At 36.2% G+C, this 14,186-nt stretch overlaps 1 protein-coding gene across 13 annotated transcripts in view; it reads left to right on the forward strand.

The window, feature by feature from the left end:
* The first annotated feature begins 3,050 nt into the window (after positions 1-3,050).
* Positions 3,051-14,186, forward strand: part of LOC104599909 (uncharacterized) — a 91,799-nt gene continuing 80,663 nt past the window's right edge. For 2 of the 13 annotated variants that reach the window (XM_088887909.1, XM_088887910.1), the window contains exons 1-7: positions 3,078-3,371; positions 3,666-3,815; positions 4,047-4,132; positions 10,598-10,752; positions 10,956-11,020; positions 11,237-11,423; positions 11,696-11,764. In XM_088887909.1, coding sequence (XP_088744035.1) covers positions 3,745-3,815; positions 4,047-4,132; positions 10,598-10,752; positions 10,956-11,020; positions 11,237-11,423; positions 11,696-11,764 — 633 coding nt within the window. In that variant the 5' untranslated portion in view covers positions 3,078-3,371; positions 3,666-3,744. Of the gene's footprint in view, positions 3,372-3,593; positions 3,816-4,046; positions 4,133-10,586; positions 10,753-10,955; positions 11,021-11,236; positions 11,432-11,695; positions 11,765-14,186 lie in introns of those variants that run through there. The other 11 variants (XM_019198248.2, XM_019198250.2, XR_016076307.1 and 8 more) reach the window with 10 other exon arrangements.

Raw genomic sequence — 14,186 nt, forward strand, 5'->3', positions numbered from 1 at the left:
AAATGTTACACACCTTGTAAAAAATATGCAAATAGGAACTGAGGGCCAATTTTGGATAGCTTTAGCATTGATTGAGCTACTTTTTATTGAGCTGCTTTGAATAAGTTGTTGAAAGAAACTCCAACCATGTTTTTGTCTTCCAAATTATCTTTTGAAATCTCTCTAGGTTTCTACCAAGCATGTCTAATAGGTTGGGTGGATGCCAGACAAACTTGGTTCACAAATATAGACGGTGTTGAGTAAAAGCCCTCCCAAATGGGCTCAAGGATTTAGGCTTTAGAAGCACAAGTCTTTAAAACTTTCCATACATATATAACTGTAAATCTTTCATCTTAGTTAAAAAAACTCATAATCTATGATCTCAGTGGAAAGTTATCATAAGGTTGGCTCATTTGGTTCGTGAAAATAAGGACCTAGAATCATAATTGAAATGGGCCATTTTGTTTTCAATTGTTTGGTTGGGTAGAATCGGAATCTTATTTTCTGTTCGTGGTGGAATGGTATTCCCCTATTTGAAGGAATGGCCATTCCCTCCCCCTCCAATGGGAATGAAATCCCATTCTAACTGATTCTAATTTTCATTCCAATTATTGTTTGAACAAAACAGGCTATAGAAATAAACCATCTCGATTACAATGCCCTTAAAAAATTTTCCTTTTTTTTCATTCAAGTGAAAAAATGCCCTAGAATGAATTTACTCCTAACATAGCTCCTTGCACCAACCACTTCCCTTACTTGTATGTTGTCAACTTGTCATTCATGGGGAGATGTTCTCAACTCTAAGTTGCAATGTGCTGTGAGGTGAATTTGGATTTGTTCCTAGTGCTTATCGCAACGCTTCCTCATAACACATTGTAGTTTTGTACTGAGATCATCTCCCATGAATGGCAAAATGCATATACAATAAATGTTTTCGATGCATGGCTGAGAATATGCTGTGATGGCAACTGGATTCTCTCCAAGCAAAAACTCTATATACACTGTCACTATGAACAGCATGGGGATCCAGTTTCACATTGGTAGCATCCTCCCTATATGTCAAGCAGATATACATGGACGGGAGATATTTCAATGTGCAATTGGACGCCATGTGAGCTTGTATGAGATTTGGGCTCGTCGTGAGGTTGGTAATTGGTGCAAAGAACACTGTGAGAGGAGCAGATCTGGGGTGAGGAACACTTTATGATGAGCAAATATGAATTTGCATGACCTCCTTATGTAGAATCTGGATTTGCTCTTGAGCACATGTCACACCAACCTTACAGCACATCCCAACCATGCATAGGTAACGTCTTTTCATGAATGACAACATATTATGGGAGATATTCTCAAGTAGATATGTTAATGGGCTGAGTAGCCTGACAGGCTAGCTTGGCCTGATCAAATCTATATAAAGCCCATGGGCTTGGGCTTGGGCTTGAGCTCTAACCACTAAGCCCGACTACATTTAAAGCTGGGTTGAGGCTTTCCCAAGTAAGTTTAGTCCGAGCCCAAGCCTAGCCCAATAATACTATATATGATAAGTTTAGCCCAAGCTCACCCACTCACTGCAGCAGATATGAACACTGATATGGACAAAGGACTGCCGGCCACACTTTTCCGGTGCTCTTCTCCGGAACTGTAGAGAATGGCGTCCCTCTCGTCTCTTCGAAGTCACTTTAATCACCACTCTTTTCTCGCACTAAAAAAAAAATCTTGCCAGCAGCGAGAAGCAATGAGAATTTCCCAAAAAGTTACTGGAAAAGAGCGCCCACATCCCAAAAAAGACTGGATGAAAAGCAGACAAAGGGATTTCGGTGGGGTGGTGGAGAGAGGGGAGAGAGAGAGGGAGGTTAGTTTTGTTGTTTCTAGAATCTGTCATGGATTAAATTATGGGGGAGGGATAATAGGCGGCAGAAAGTAAAGGAGAGCCCACATCCCAAAAAACAGGGGACCGGTGAAGTTTCCTTGTAGTGAGAAAAGACAACTCTGTTGGATCCACTTTAGATTTTGGCCAAATTCAATAAAGTCAATGCGTTCCTGATCGCTCAATGAACTCGATGCGTCCTCGTGAAGAAAGAAATGACCATTTGAAGGCCTCTTATAATGGCTCTGTCGTGCTCGCTACTTTCCTGTGCGAAAAGTCCCTTTTAGAGAGGTGTCATGGAGAAAGAAATGGCCATCATGTGAGGAATTATTTTTCTTCTGTTGTCATAACTCTGAAGTTGGTATGTGTTTGAATATACAGGAGGTTCCTTATTCTTTTTCTCATAGGTGGGACATCGAATTTCTTACATAATCTCTACGATAGAAGCAGACATCAACATACTTCAGTGACTCAATCATCGTTCACCATTCCCTTCTTGGGGAGAAGAGATAAATAATTAAGAAAATGGAGATGAGGTTAACGTTGGTGCCTTGACCGACTCTTTCTCTAATTAATTAATTAGAAGATGAAAAGGAGAAAAAACAGACAGGCACAAAAGTCCGAAGATTCCAGTTTTCTATAGGCGTTGGAAATTCCAAACTGGCGTTCAGATCTGTTGCCGTGGTGTAGTTCAATCAACCGGAGACGGAGGTGTAGTCCAAATTATGGAGAGCAATGCTGAAAACCGGCATCCTCTCAGAAAGAGCAATGAACTGGTTTATACAATCAGTTGGATTTTATTTTGAAATTTTGATAAATAATAAAGGACAAATTCGATATTTCAATTTTTTTTTTCTATTAGTCTTTAACGGCATGTCAATTGTTAGAAAACATAAAATGCAGTTTGTCAATTTGATGAAGATTAGAGGTAGTTTAAGAGATTTACTTTATATAATAAAATAATAATATTTACAAATAGTATAAAATATATTATATAATATTATTAATAACAAGAAAGTAATATATATAATATAATATGTTATTAATAATATAACTAATATATTATAAAATTTCTGTTGAGATTTGAGCCAGAGGTTTGGACTTTATTTGTTGTGAGGTTGAGCAAATCCGGATTTCCATCATATACGACAGCATCCAAAATGGGGTCCATTCAACTAATCAACACTTCAACAGTGTTGCGTGGGCCCCACCATATTTACGAACCACACGAGTGCCTGAGGGCACCATCGTTACAAACGCTGCAGTAATGTAGTTCCAGGCACGTAGAATTCAATGCGTCGTCCAGCCGCGAAACGCAAACTCCGAACAACTTACTCCATAGAAGTTAGAACTCACGTCATTGAATTCAACGTACTCTCTCTCCTTCCTCCTCTCCCTCTCGTCTTCAGGGCTTGTTCTACCTCTCTAAAGCCAAAACCCCTTGATCGTTTATCGCGAGCTGATGCACTGATGACTCATTTACGGAGGGCTCGTTGCTACTGGATCTGCAAACGTGGATGGGATGGTATGTCATTCGAATCTTACGTCTATTCGTCTACTGCTCTTTGGTAGACAGAATATATGGTTGTCTTAAAGATTAGATTGAGCTTTGGATATGATCTTATGCTTTGTTGGATAATTTAGTATTTAACGACGGAATTACGTCCAATAGAGGTTTTCTGTTTCGTTGGAGAAATAGGAGATTTTGAGGTTTGAAGGATAATTAGGGTTCTATGTTGTTTTGAAGGAATTGGGAGGGGAGGGATACGAATTTTAACGTCATTTTGGACAGCTAGTCATTCATGTTTGGGCGTTTCAGATTTTTAATTGGTCCGAATTAGAGAAGCGTGTCTATTAAGAGATTGCTTAATGCAAACTCACGACCAGTTAAGCCAGCTATGTTGGAGGCGGTGCAGGAGATTGCCATTTATGTTCACAGGTTCCACAATCTCGACTTGTTCCAACAAGGGTATGTATTCTGCCATTTAGCTAATTGGTTTCCTTTTTCCAATTTCTCTCTTGGAAGAAAACTTATCCTTGTTATGAGCAAGGAAGTTTGGGGCGGCAGGTTATTAATTATATCTGTTTCATTAATTAACAATGCTCCTGTTTCACTCTTCAAAGTTTAGTAATGCATGCAGCATGCTTATTTTAATATTTATATATATTTATTTTTTGCGTCTTTCTGTTGTTTTCCTAGATGGTATCAAATAAAGATTACCATGAGATGGGAGGATGATACTTACACCTCACCCGGAATTCCTGCAAGAGTTGTTCAATACGAAGGTACTGCTGCTTAAAGTTACATTGGGTCATTTGAATCTTATATATGAGTTATCTTGTTAACATTAGACATGGCAAAAGCTAAAAAAAATTTCATTGTGTAATAAAAATTAGAATAATATGCACTCATAAACTCTATTTTTACCGGTGAGCTGGCAGCCTCTTTGGCATTCTTAAGGGTATAGACAAAAAAGACAATGGGACTGTAGAAAGGCTACCTACTGAAACTAGGAACTTGTTGTCAATCCTTTTTTATCAATAACTAGTTGAGTGGCACATACAAATGCACGTGCAATAGGAAGATTGAACTTTTTGAATCTGAACTTCCTTTTTGCGCTCATTTTGATTAAAATCCTTGAAGGAGTGTACTTGGACCCTCTAAAGCCTAATGGCCTGATCTGGACTCCTCCCTTGGCTTTTTTCTTTCATGCCCCCTTCTTTAAGGTATTTTCTGAACCCCCTTGCCTGTGCAGCCTTTTCGTGTGAAATAGGTTTGGGGTAGGCGTACCCCACCTAGAATTGGAGATTTAATTGGGATTTTTATGAGAAGATTACCTATGATTTGCTATAGAAAAGGAAACCTAATTACTACTTGGCTCCTCATTTGCATGTTCTCTGCAAAGCAAATAGCGAGACTTGCTATCATTTACTAATCTTTTATCAATTTGTTACTTGTATTTGTTTTTTTTTCCCTGCTTTTTTTTGGGTGTAGATGGAATCCTCTAGATAGCATGTCAAGCTTATTTACTTCCATAAATTTTGCTTGGTTGAAGAAAAGGGTTAGGATTATGTGGAAAAAGAACAAGGGATGCAGTTGGACAGTATGGGAAGAGAGAAATGCAAGGATATTTAAAGAAAAAAGAAATAAACAAGGAAGATATAATTAAATGAATAACCACCAGAACGACAAAGTTCTTTTTCCATGGAATTCACTCGAAAATCTGGCGAATCTTCTTTTCTTGAGTCTTGGAGACAATCAATTCGATCCCAACCCTTTCCCTGTGGAGGTTTTGAAGCTCCACAAGCTTCAAAAAACATCAGACGAGAGTTGCTTGTACTGTATGTATGTATTGCTCTTTTATTTTTAATAAAATTTCAAAAGTCAATTATCAAATAAAAAAAAAGGAAAAGGAAACAATTGTGAGGAGATAAATACCAGTTTGATCTCCTTTTGAAGCTTATCACAAGTGCTGATTTTCTCTAGAGCCACCTCCCAATAAAAAGTTCTGATTTTTATGTGGTGGTCAGTTCCAAACCTCTTTAATGGGAAAGGGTGGCAAGGAAGATTGAGGAAGTGATAGGACTTGAAAGAAAGAGGCAAAACTAAACAAACCAGAAGGGGAAATGGTCCAAATGTGATTATTAGAACAAGAGACATCTAGAAAGACACCATTAAGAATTTCAAGAAGGATAGAGACAAAAGAAAGCTCCACATCCCTAAGGGGTCTTCTAAAGATAAGGACCCAATTGATACCTGATGAAGAAGTCACAATAAATCTGGAAAATAGCTCTATTTTATAGGATGAAAGAGAGTAGAGGCTAGGGAATCTATCCTTCAAAACAATGTCCCCAAGGATCATCCAAAAAGAAAAATCTAACACCAGAGCAAGCATTGTATCTAATGTTGCTACATTGCGCCATACCATCCTAAAAATTTTCTTTGTTTTTTTTGAAAAGGGTAATGTATTGTATTGTATTAAGTATCAAGATAACTATGTGTGGGCAAGTACAAGGAGATTTTGTTCATTAAACCCCCTGAGAACAGTCAAAAATATCTATAGACAAAAAAAGATTGATTGCACTCTCCATACAAGTTCCACTAATAAAAACCAGCCCTTGATCTATACTACTTTAAAAAGTACGAATGGCCTCAAGAATATTTCTTGAATTTTCTAAGGACAATATTTACCCCTCTATATTTAAATTTAATGATAAAAAAATGAGGGCAAATAGGGTAATTGGTTCTTGAGTTGAAAAGAGGTAATTTAAAGATATTCAATGCATTCAATCCTCTCTCATTAAATCCAACATTTAAGTTATTAACTTGCACTCATGTTCATTGAATCATATACTTAAGTCATTTTTATTTCTTCTCATCATTAAGTTCTATTAATTAAATCCATACTTAATAAATTAATAATTTCAATAATGTAAAAGCTTATACCTTTAAAATCTACCTATCAAAAATAGTGTTTTCATCTAAGTGGTGGTAAAAAATTAAATCATTTTGGGTCAATTGGATTAATCCATGCTGCCACGATTAAATAATAAAATAAAAAAATATATAAAATGAAAAAAATAGAAATTAAAAAAATTGGGAACATTTTTAACATACATATTGAACAATAATAAGTATGTTAAATAAGAAATGTTTTTATTAATGCTGAAAATGGAATGTAAAATTTAAAACCAATTAGAAATAAAAATATTTTCCTATTCTCTCTCATTAAATCCTATATTTAAAATATATTTGTCTCATCATTAAATTCTTGTAATTAAATCAACAATATTAATTTTAATAGTGTAAAAATAAATATTTTGAAAAGTAATTTGAAAACAAGACCATTTTCTTCCCTCCCAATGGTGGGCAAGCAATTTGACCATTTGGGGTCAAATGGATTAATAAATAATGCCATAATTAAATAATAAAAAATTAAAATAAATAACTATAAAATGTAAGAAGTATTTCTATTAATGATGAAAATGGAAAGCCAATTTCAAAGTCTACCTAGAAATTAAATGATGTCATAGTCAAATAATAAAATTTTTAATAATAGAAAATACAAAGAATCACAAAAATAAAAAAAAAGATAAGAAAAAATTTTGGGTACATATCTAATGTTATATATTTATAAAAAATAAAATATTGGGTACATCTCTAATATTGCACATTCATTATATTGAACAAAAATAAGATTTATACATAAGAAATAATTTTATCAATGATGGAAATGTAATATAAAATTTAATGTCAACCTAGTAATCAAACAATTTTTATTTTTAGATGGTGGGTTAGTGGTTTGAGTAAAATGATACCATAGACAAACAAAGATTAAGTGTGGTAAGTAAAAAATATTTTAAATAATGTAAATGAAATATATAATTCAAAGGGAAAATTATAGTCAAAGTCGGTTGTACATTTAAAATTAGGTTGCAGGTTGGTCATCAGAGGCTTATGTGGCTGTTGCCAACATGGGACTCTTATTCCATGTTGGACACAGCAGAAAACCTATATCGAAAATAGGGTTTCAGTTTCTCTCCCACTCCCTCTGTCTCTCGATCTCCCTCTCTTCTCTCTTACTCTCACAGTCATCTCTCGATCTCTCGCTCCCTCTGTCTCTCCCACTCTCTCTGCTTCGGTCTATAGCCAAATTAAAACCTTTCTCTCTATTGTTCTCCCTCAATCTTTCTCATTCTTCTCCCTCACTCTCCCTCTCGGTTAAAATCTCCTTCTCCCTCAATCTCTATTGTTCTCCAATTGGTGTAAATTTCATAGCCAAGAGTTTCTTGTGAATTTTATCAAATCGGTGTAATAATTTTTGAACCATACCAAGTTGGTCTCATGTTCTTTTATATGATCTGATTAATACCATATAAGTGTGTAAGAAAATAAGAAAATAAAAAAAATGAGAGAGGGAGAGGGAGAGAAACAGAGGGAGAACGATAGAAAATAAGGGAGAAGGAGAGATCGACCGAGAAAGAGAATGAGAGAGATTGAGGGAGAACGATAGGTAGAGAGAGAATGAGAGAAATTGATATAGAGAATTTTAATACAAAAACCAAAAACCATTTTTATTTATTTTCAAATCACATAGTCATTGAGCAGATGAAGATGACTGTGAGTGAGTGTGAGGGAGATTGAGAGAAAGAGAGAGAGAAACTAAAAACCCTTTTTTATTTTCCAATCACCCAACATTAAAGGGCAATTTCAGTATAAGCTTTTTATTGTGTCTAATATGGATTAAGAGTCCCATGTTGGCAATAGCCACATAACCCTCCAATGACATGGCGAGGGCTTTTATAACTTGAAATGTAGAGCCGTTATAGTTTTGTTGGTTTATGGATCAACTTGTAACCAAATTTTAAATGTACAGCCGGCTCCGACTATAATTTTCCCTAATTTAAAACTAATCCAAAAGCAATGCTATTTCTTATCTAGATGGTGGGTCAATGATCCAACTTTTCAAAAAAATGCATGATGTCATAATTGAATAATAAATATTTAAGTTTATTTTTAATCATATTGTTACTTTTTTTTTTTTAATTTTCAATTTCTATCTTAACTATGATATATCTAAAATTCAAGTAATTAATATGAAGAAAAATTTCTCACGTGCAACGCATGTGCTTAATTACTAGTTAATCCAAAAGAGAGGTTAATTGTAGCTTCTTCTGGATTCCTTTTCTGCTAAAATTCCCACATATTTCTCTCAACCCAATGTGCCTTTCTCCAGTCCAATTGCAGTAGGGGATTCATTGAGGGCAGAAGAGGTTAATTGTAACTTCTTCTGGATTCCTTTTCTGCTAAAATTCCCACATATTTCTCTCAACCCAATGTGCCTTTCTCCAGTCCAATTGCAGTAGGGGATTCATTGAGGGCAGAAGAGGTTAATTGTAACTTCTTCTGGATTCCTTTTCTGCTAAAATTCCCACATATTTCTCTCAACCCAATGTGCCTTTCTCCAGTCCAATTGCAGTAGGGGATTCATTGAGGGCAGAAATGCTTGCAGTGTTGGAGGGTGTGCACTGGACAAAAATCTCAATTGCAACAAATTAATCATTGAGGGTGATTCAAAAGTGGTAATAGGGTGCTGTTGAATGATGAGGAAGTAATGTGGAAGTACAGGAATGAAATTACAAAGCTTAAATGGCTAGCAACTTCCAAGTGAGAATTCAATGGGTGCAAAGATCAGCCAATTCTGACCTTGGGTTGGGCTAAGCCTGAGTCGAAGGTTTGCACCTTTAGGGTTGGGCCTGGGTTGACCTTCAACCTGACCCAACCCATTCGAGCTACACCCCTACCCCCAAATCCTCATCACCAGCCTCCCTCTGCATCAGATCTTCAGAGCTTTCATCACCATCTTTGCTTATTGCCTTTGAGCTTTACCTAGCATAGGTCATTCCTTCCTCATTTCTACCAAATTGCTAACTGTCACAATGCATTTCCAAATTGCTATCAAATGCCTTCATTCCGAAATTCTTTATCATATATATAAAAGGTACACATGCCTTTGAGGATCCTCTATTACATACCTCCAGAATTAGGAGTGCTAATTTAACAAAACAACCAAACACTCGTAAAGCCTAAACACCCCTACAATTAAATATCCATATTGCCTTCCACTCTAAAGATGTTCTCTTTTCGTCTTTTAGTTGGTATGGAAGATCTTTCCCATCTACTTCCCTGTTTTATCCTCATCAACTGGTCCACCCTTAATGAAAGTCTAGTAATTGTGTCCTCTCATTTTGCAGGGTTATTGTATATATATTTTTTGGAGAAAAAGATTTAACTTGATATATTTCAACTTTTGGTCAATCCAGAATTGGTCATTTTTGTGTTGGAATCTTTTAAGAAACTTCATATCTGAATATAGTTTTCAAGGCGCCAAGGCGAGGAAAACATAGATCCTAGGGTAGTTCCCTAGATACCATAACCATATTTCCTTAATAATTATTGATAACTTTCATAAGAAATGTATTAAAGTATAGAAAATCAACATATTCATGAGAAGAAAAAGAAGGAAAAGAAAATTCAAAAAATATAGGGGCTGAACCCTTATTTTTGCTATAGGAAAAGAAGAAAAGAAAAAGTAGTAGTAGTAGAAGAAGAAGAAGAGAATGCGTTTTAGACAATTTTAAGTTCTTCCTTATTTATTGGTTCAGTCTTTGAAGTATTTGAAGCCTTTGAGGGTTCAATACAGCATTTGTTTGTGTTGTTTAAACCCTAACAAATAAGAAAATAAAAAAAGAAATTAATATATAAACACACAAAATGAACATTTTAGTTTAATAATGTCTATTTTATAATTATAATTTCAAAAAATAAAGAATAAAAAAGTATTTTATAATAGAAAGTACAAAACTGCTTGGCGATTAGGCGAGCCGAGCCTCAAAGGGTGCCTTATCGCCTAGGCATCACCTTATATAAAAATTAAGGTTTTGCCCTTTCTTCTTGAGTTTTAAAAATTTTAATGGGTTTTTGTTCCCACCTTAGAGTGGGTAATTGGAATTATTTCTGTATGTCTATCTGCTACAAAATGTAGTCCTTTGCTGTTCCAAGCAATTCGAATCCTGAATGTATTTTGTTGTCCATTATAGCGTATTGGCATACTAATAAAAAAAAGAGCACATAGCATTTCATTAATTGCTCTGTTCTTTCTGCATTTGTATACTGCTATTCATTATTCTCCAGGCTTTTAGAGCAACTTAAGGTTGAGAAATAATGACATCATAAAAGGGTTGATGCAGCTCCTGACGGGGGCCTTGATAATGCCCTTGGAGTTTGGAGGATTGATGATACAGACAACAGTTTCTACACACAACCATTCAGGATTAAATATGCAAGACAGGATGTTCTTCTATCTGTCATGATCTCGTTTAATCTATCTCTTGAAAAGTGTGAGGTACTTTCTCCTTTCTCCACCTCTCCAAGAAAAACAAAAGTCTATATGATCTGTTAGTAGTACCAACCATCAAATTTTAACTGATGATGTTATGTTTCACTGCTTAAGTCTTACAATGTCACCCACTTGGCATGTTCCAGTTTGCCAAGATGGTTGGTACTGTTGCATGCTTGAATGGTAATTGACTGTCTATGCAATTTCAGGTCCCAGCAACATCAGCTGTAATTTTGAAATTTGAGCTTCTGTTTTCTCCGATATTAGAAAATGGGTCAGTAGAAAGACTTTTAATTTCATCGCATTGCTTATTAAGCTGTTTGTTTTCATCTTGTAATTATCTGAGTGATTGGTGATGTGCATATTGCAATGTTTATGTTGAATCACATCATCATCATCATCACCTAAGCTTTATCTAACACTTAATGTGTGATAGATAATTAGATACCTTTTGACTCATAAAAAAAAATGTGTGATACCTTTTGTGCAGGTTTGATATGCAGGCATCTTTGGATGCATTTCCTGCTGCTGTCCATGAATTCCAGATTCCTCCTAAAGCTCTTTTGGGTTTGCATTCATATTGCCCTGTCCATTTTGATTATTTCCATGCGGTGCTTGTTGATTTAAGTGTGCACATTGTTCTACTGAAAGCTGGAGCTCATGGTCCTCGACAAAAGGTACCCAGGTTTGTCACTGCTCCAGTCTCTAAGTTTATTTTATTTTTGATAAGTAAGTGACCATATTGATTGCATTAAGAAACTCCTTAATACCCAAAAAACTGGGTAGCAGGTCAAAGAAGTACAGATCCAACTTTGTACTTTTTTTCCTTTACAGCCCCTACTTCTGCTAATGGGGTTTTTCTTGTGTAATGTTTTTATTAGTTTCTTGATATTAACTGTTTATATAATGTTCACTTTACTCTATTGATTTATTAGAATAACTGTCTCAGCTGGAATATTTCAGTGATTCACAGTCAGTTGGAGATATTGCTGGTGTAAATTGTGATGGGTCTAATCAAGTATGCACTTTCCACTTTCAATTCTCATTCAATAGAATTTCTTTTTTCATGCTTTGCATTAGTTAGTATGCCTTCTATTTTCATGATACATTGGTATTTTTTTTGTATATTATGTTTCCTCTTTTTGACATGTCTCATCAATTGTTTTAACTTTCCAGGTTTTTTTGTTGCTTTTTCAACAATACCTGGTTGCTTCCTCTTTATTCCCATGTATTCCTATGGGTGGTCTATCCTTCCCTTGCTTGCGTTTTATGATAGATTTTAGACGTTCACTGGGATGGGTGTATCTTGGTCTTGTCTTGGAAGATAGTGATGAAAAATTTGATCACAATCTGAGCCTAAATGATGTGGGCTACCAAGGACCTTCAGTGTTTGAAGGAGCCTCTATGGGTAACATGGGACTGGTTTCTTTCTTGTTTTCTCCTTTTGATTGATAAAAAAGATTTACAATAAAGCTTAAAAAAGAGGGACGACTAATCAGATTACAGATATTGCTAACTCCCTTGAGAAGTGCCCAATCAAGCACCTGAAGCCAGTCATCAAAAAAATACCCTAACTATGCACACATACACATATATGTATATGTATAGTTTTTAAGGCACTAAGTCAAGGGCCTTGAGGCTGGGTGACAGCATAGTGCCTTGTCTCCTAGGTGATTTAGGTCTATTATCGAACTATCAAAGAAGAGAAAGAAGGGAGAGAGGAGAGAAAAGAAGAAGAAAAATGTGAGAGAGCCAAAAGAAAAATTCTCATCCAATTTCTCCTTTCTACCAAAATGCATTTGATCAAGTATGTAATCTAGGAAATCACAGTTCATGTGTCATATGCCTTCACCAAATCTACTTTATATATCAACCCTTGTTTGCCACTCTTCAGTCTCGAGTCTAAAAGTTCATTTGCAATTAGGACCCCATCCAACATCTGTCTATTTGGCACAAAAGCCCCCTGTGATGGAGATATTATGTAAGCTATGACCCTTATCATCTGATTAGCCAATAATTTTGCTAGAATTTTCCAGAAGGCTAGAAGCTGCTTCTTAGGCTAACTGGCCTATAGTCTTTTAGCTGGGTAGCACCCCTCACTTTTTGAATTGAAGTGAAAAAGATGGCATTCAAGCTTTGTTCCAGTGAAGCACTATTGTTGAAATCCTCCAAAAGCCTTTATTAGATGTAGACAGGGATACTTAGTTGTTTCCCCACCTTTATTTGGTATTGTTTCAGGCTTCTGTTTTGTGTTTTTCTCTCTGTCACAGTCAACAGGGGTATTTTTGTCATTGTACCATATTTTTGTTAAGTCATATAAAAACCAATGAGGGGGGCAGCAGAACCAATTCATTCTGCTCTCTCTTTCTCTCATTTCTTCTTCTCTTCTCCTTCTCCTTCTCCTCTTCTGTTTTGCTTTCTTTTTTCCTTCTCTTTTCTTGAACTGATTTTGTACTAAGCCTAGGACTGCTACAGCAATCTTTCAAGTTGGTATCAGAGCGGGTTTAGGTCTCATGTATGCATAGCCCAGCCAGCTGCATGAGACTCTATTAGGGCTGCAGTTTCAGACCTTTGTTGCCTGATTCTTGGAGGTCAGTGAAGTTCAGTGCTCTGTTCGAACTCCTTTTTTTTTTGATCAATAACATGAAACTTTATTAAAGATATGAAACTATGTGAAGTTTAGGTACAAAGGGGAGGTAAAAAGACTTAACTCCCCATCAAAGAGTACAAGGAAAAATAAAAAGTTAGCCCCAAAAATCGAATCCCTATTCACCCCTTGCTTTGCTAACCCATCAGCAAAGGAATTAGCAGTCCTCTTCACCCAGTTGTAATGAACCACCATATTCCTACTCAGCCATTTAAATTTGTTCTTCTCATTGTTATAACTCCATAAGCCGCTGTCTCCCCCTTTTAGCCACCTAATCACCACCTCCGAGTCACCTTCAAGGACCAAACATTTGATGTTCAGCTCCCTTGCTCTTTGGATGCCTTCCAGGGCTGCGAGGATATCAGCCCTAAGAGAGTCTCCTTCCCCAATTGGGCCTGAAAACATAGCAATAATAGCCCCCATCTCATTCTTGAATACTCCCCCAATCCCAGAAGGCCCTGGGTTCCTTAAACAGCTGCCATCAAAATTCAGTTTTATGAACCCAGAAGGAGGAGGGGACCACAAAGGACTGAAGCTCCTCTTACAGAGGGCAGAGGAAGCTATCTCCTTCCAATTTCTCCCCAAATCAGCCACAGAATAATCTGAGAACAGTTCCATAGTTTTCAACCAATGTGCCACCCTTAACAGAATTAGATCCAATAAATTTCCGATGGTTCTTTCCTTATCTGAAAATATTCGTGAGTTTCTTTCTTCCCATAGAATCCAACACACTGCAGCCCTGATGCTTCTCCACATAGTCTTCCTTCTCTTCTTCGGCCATCTGAAAAAGGAA

This window comes from Nelumbo nucifera, chromosome 5, assembly GCF_055504915.1.
Source record: "Nelumbo nucifera cultivar China Antique chromosome 5, China Antique-T2T, whole genome shotgun sequence".
NCBI classification, from domain to species: domain Eukaryota; kingdom Viridiplantae; phylum Streptophyta; class Magnoliopsida; order Proteales; family Nelumbonaceae; genus Nelumbo; species Nelumbo nucifera.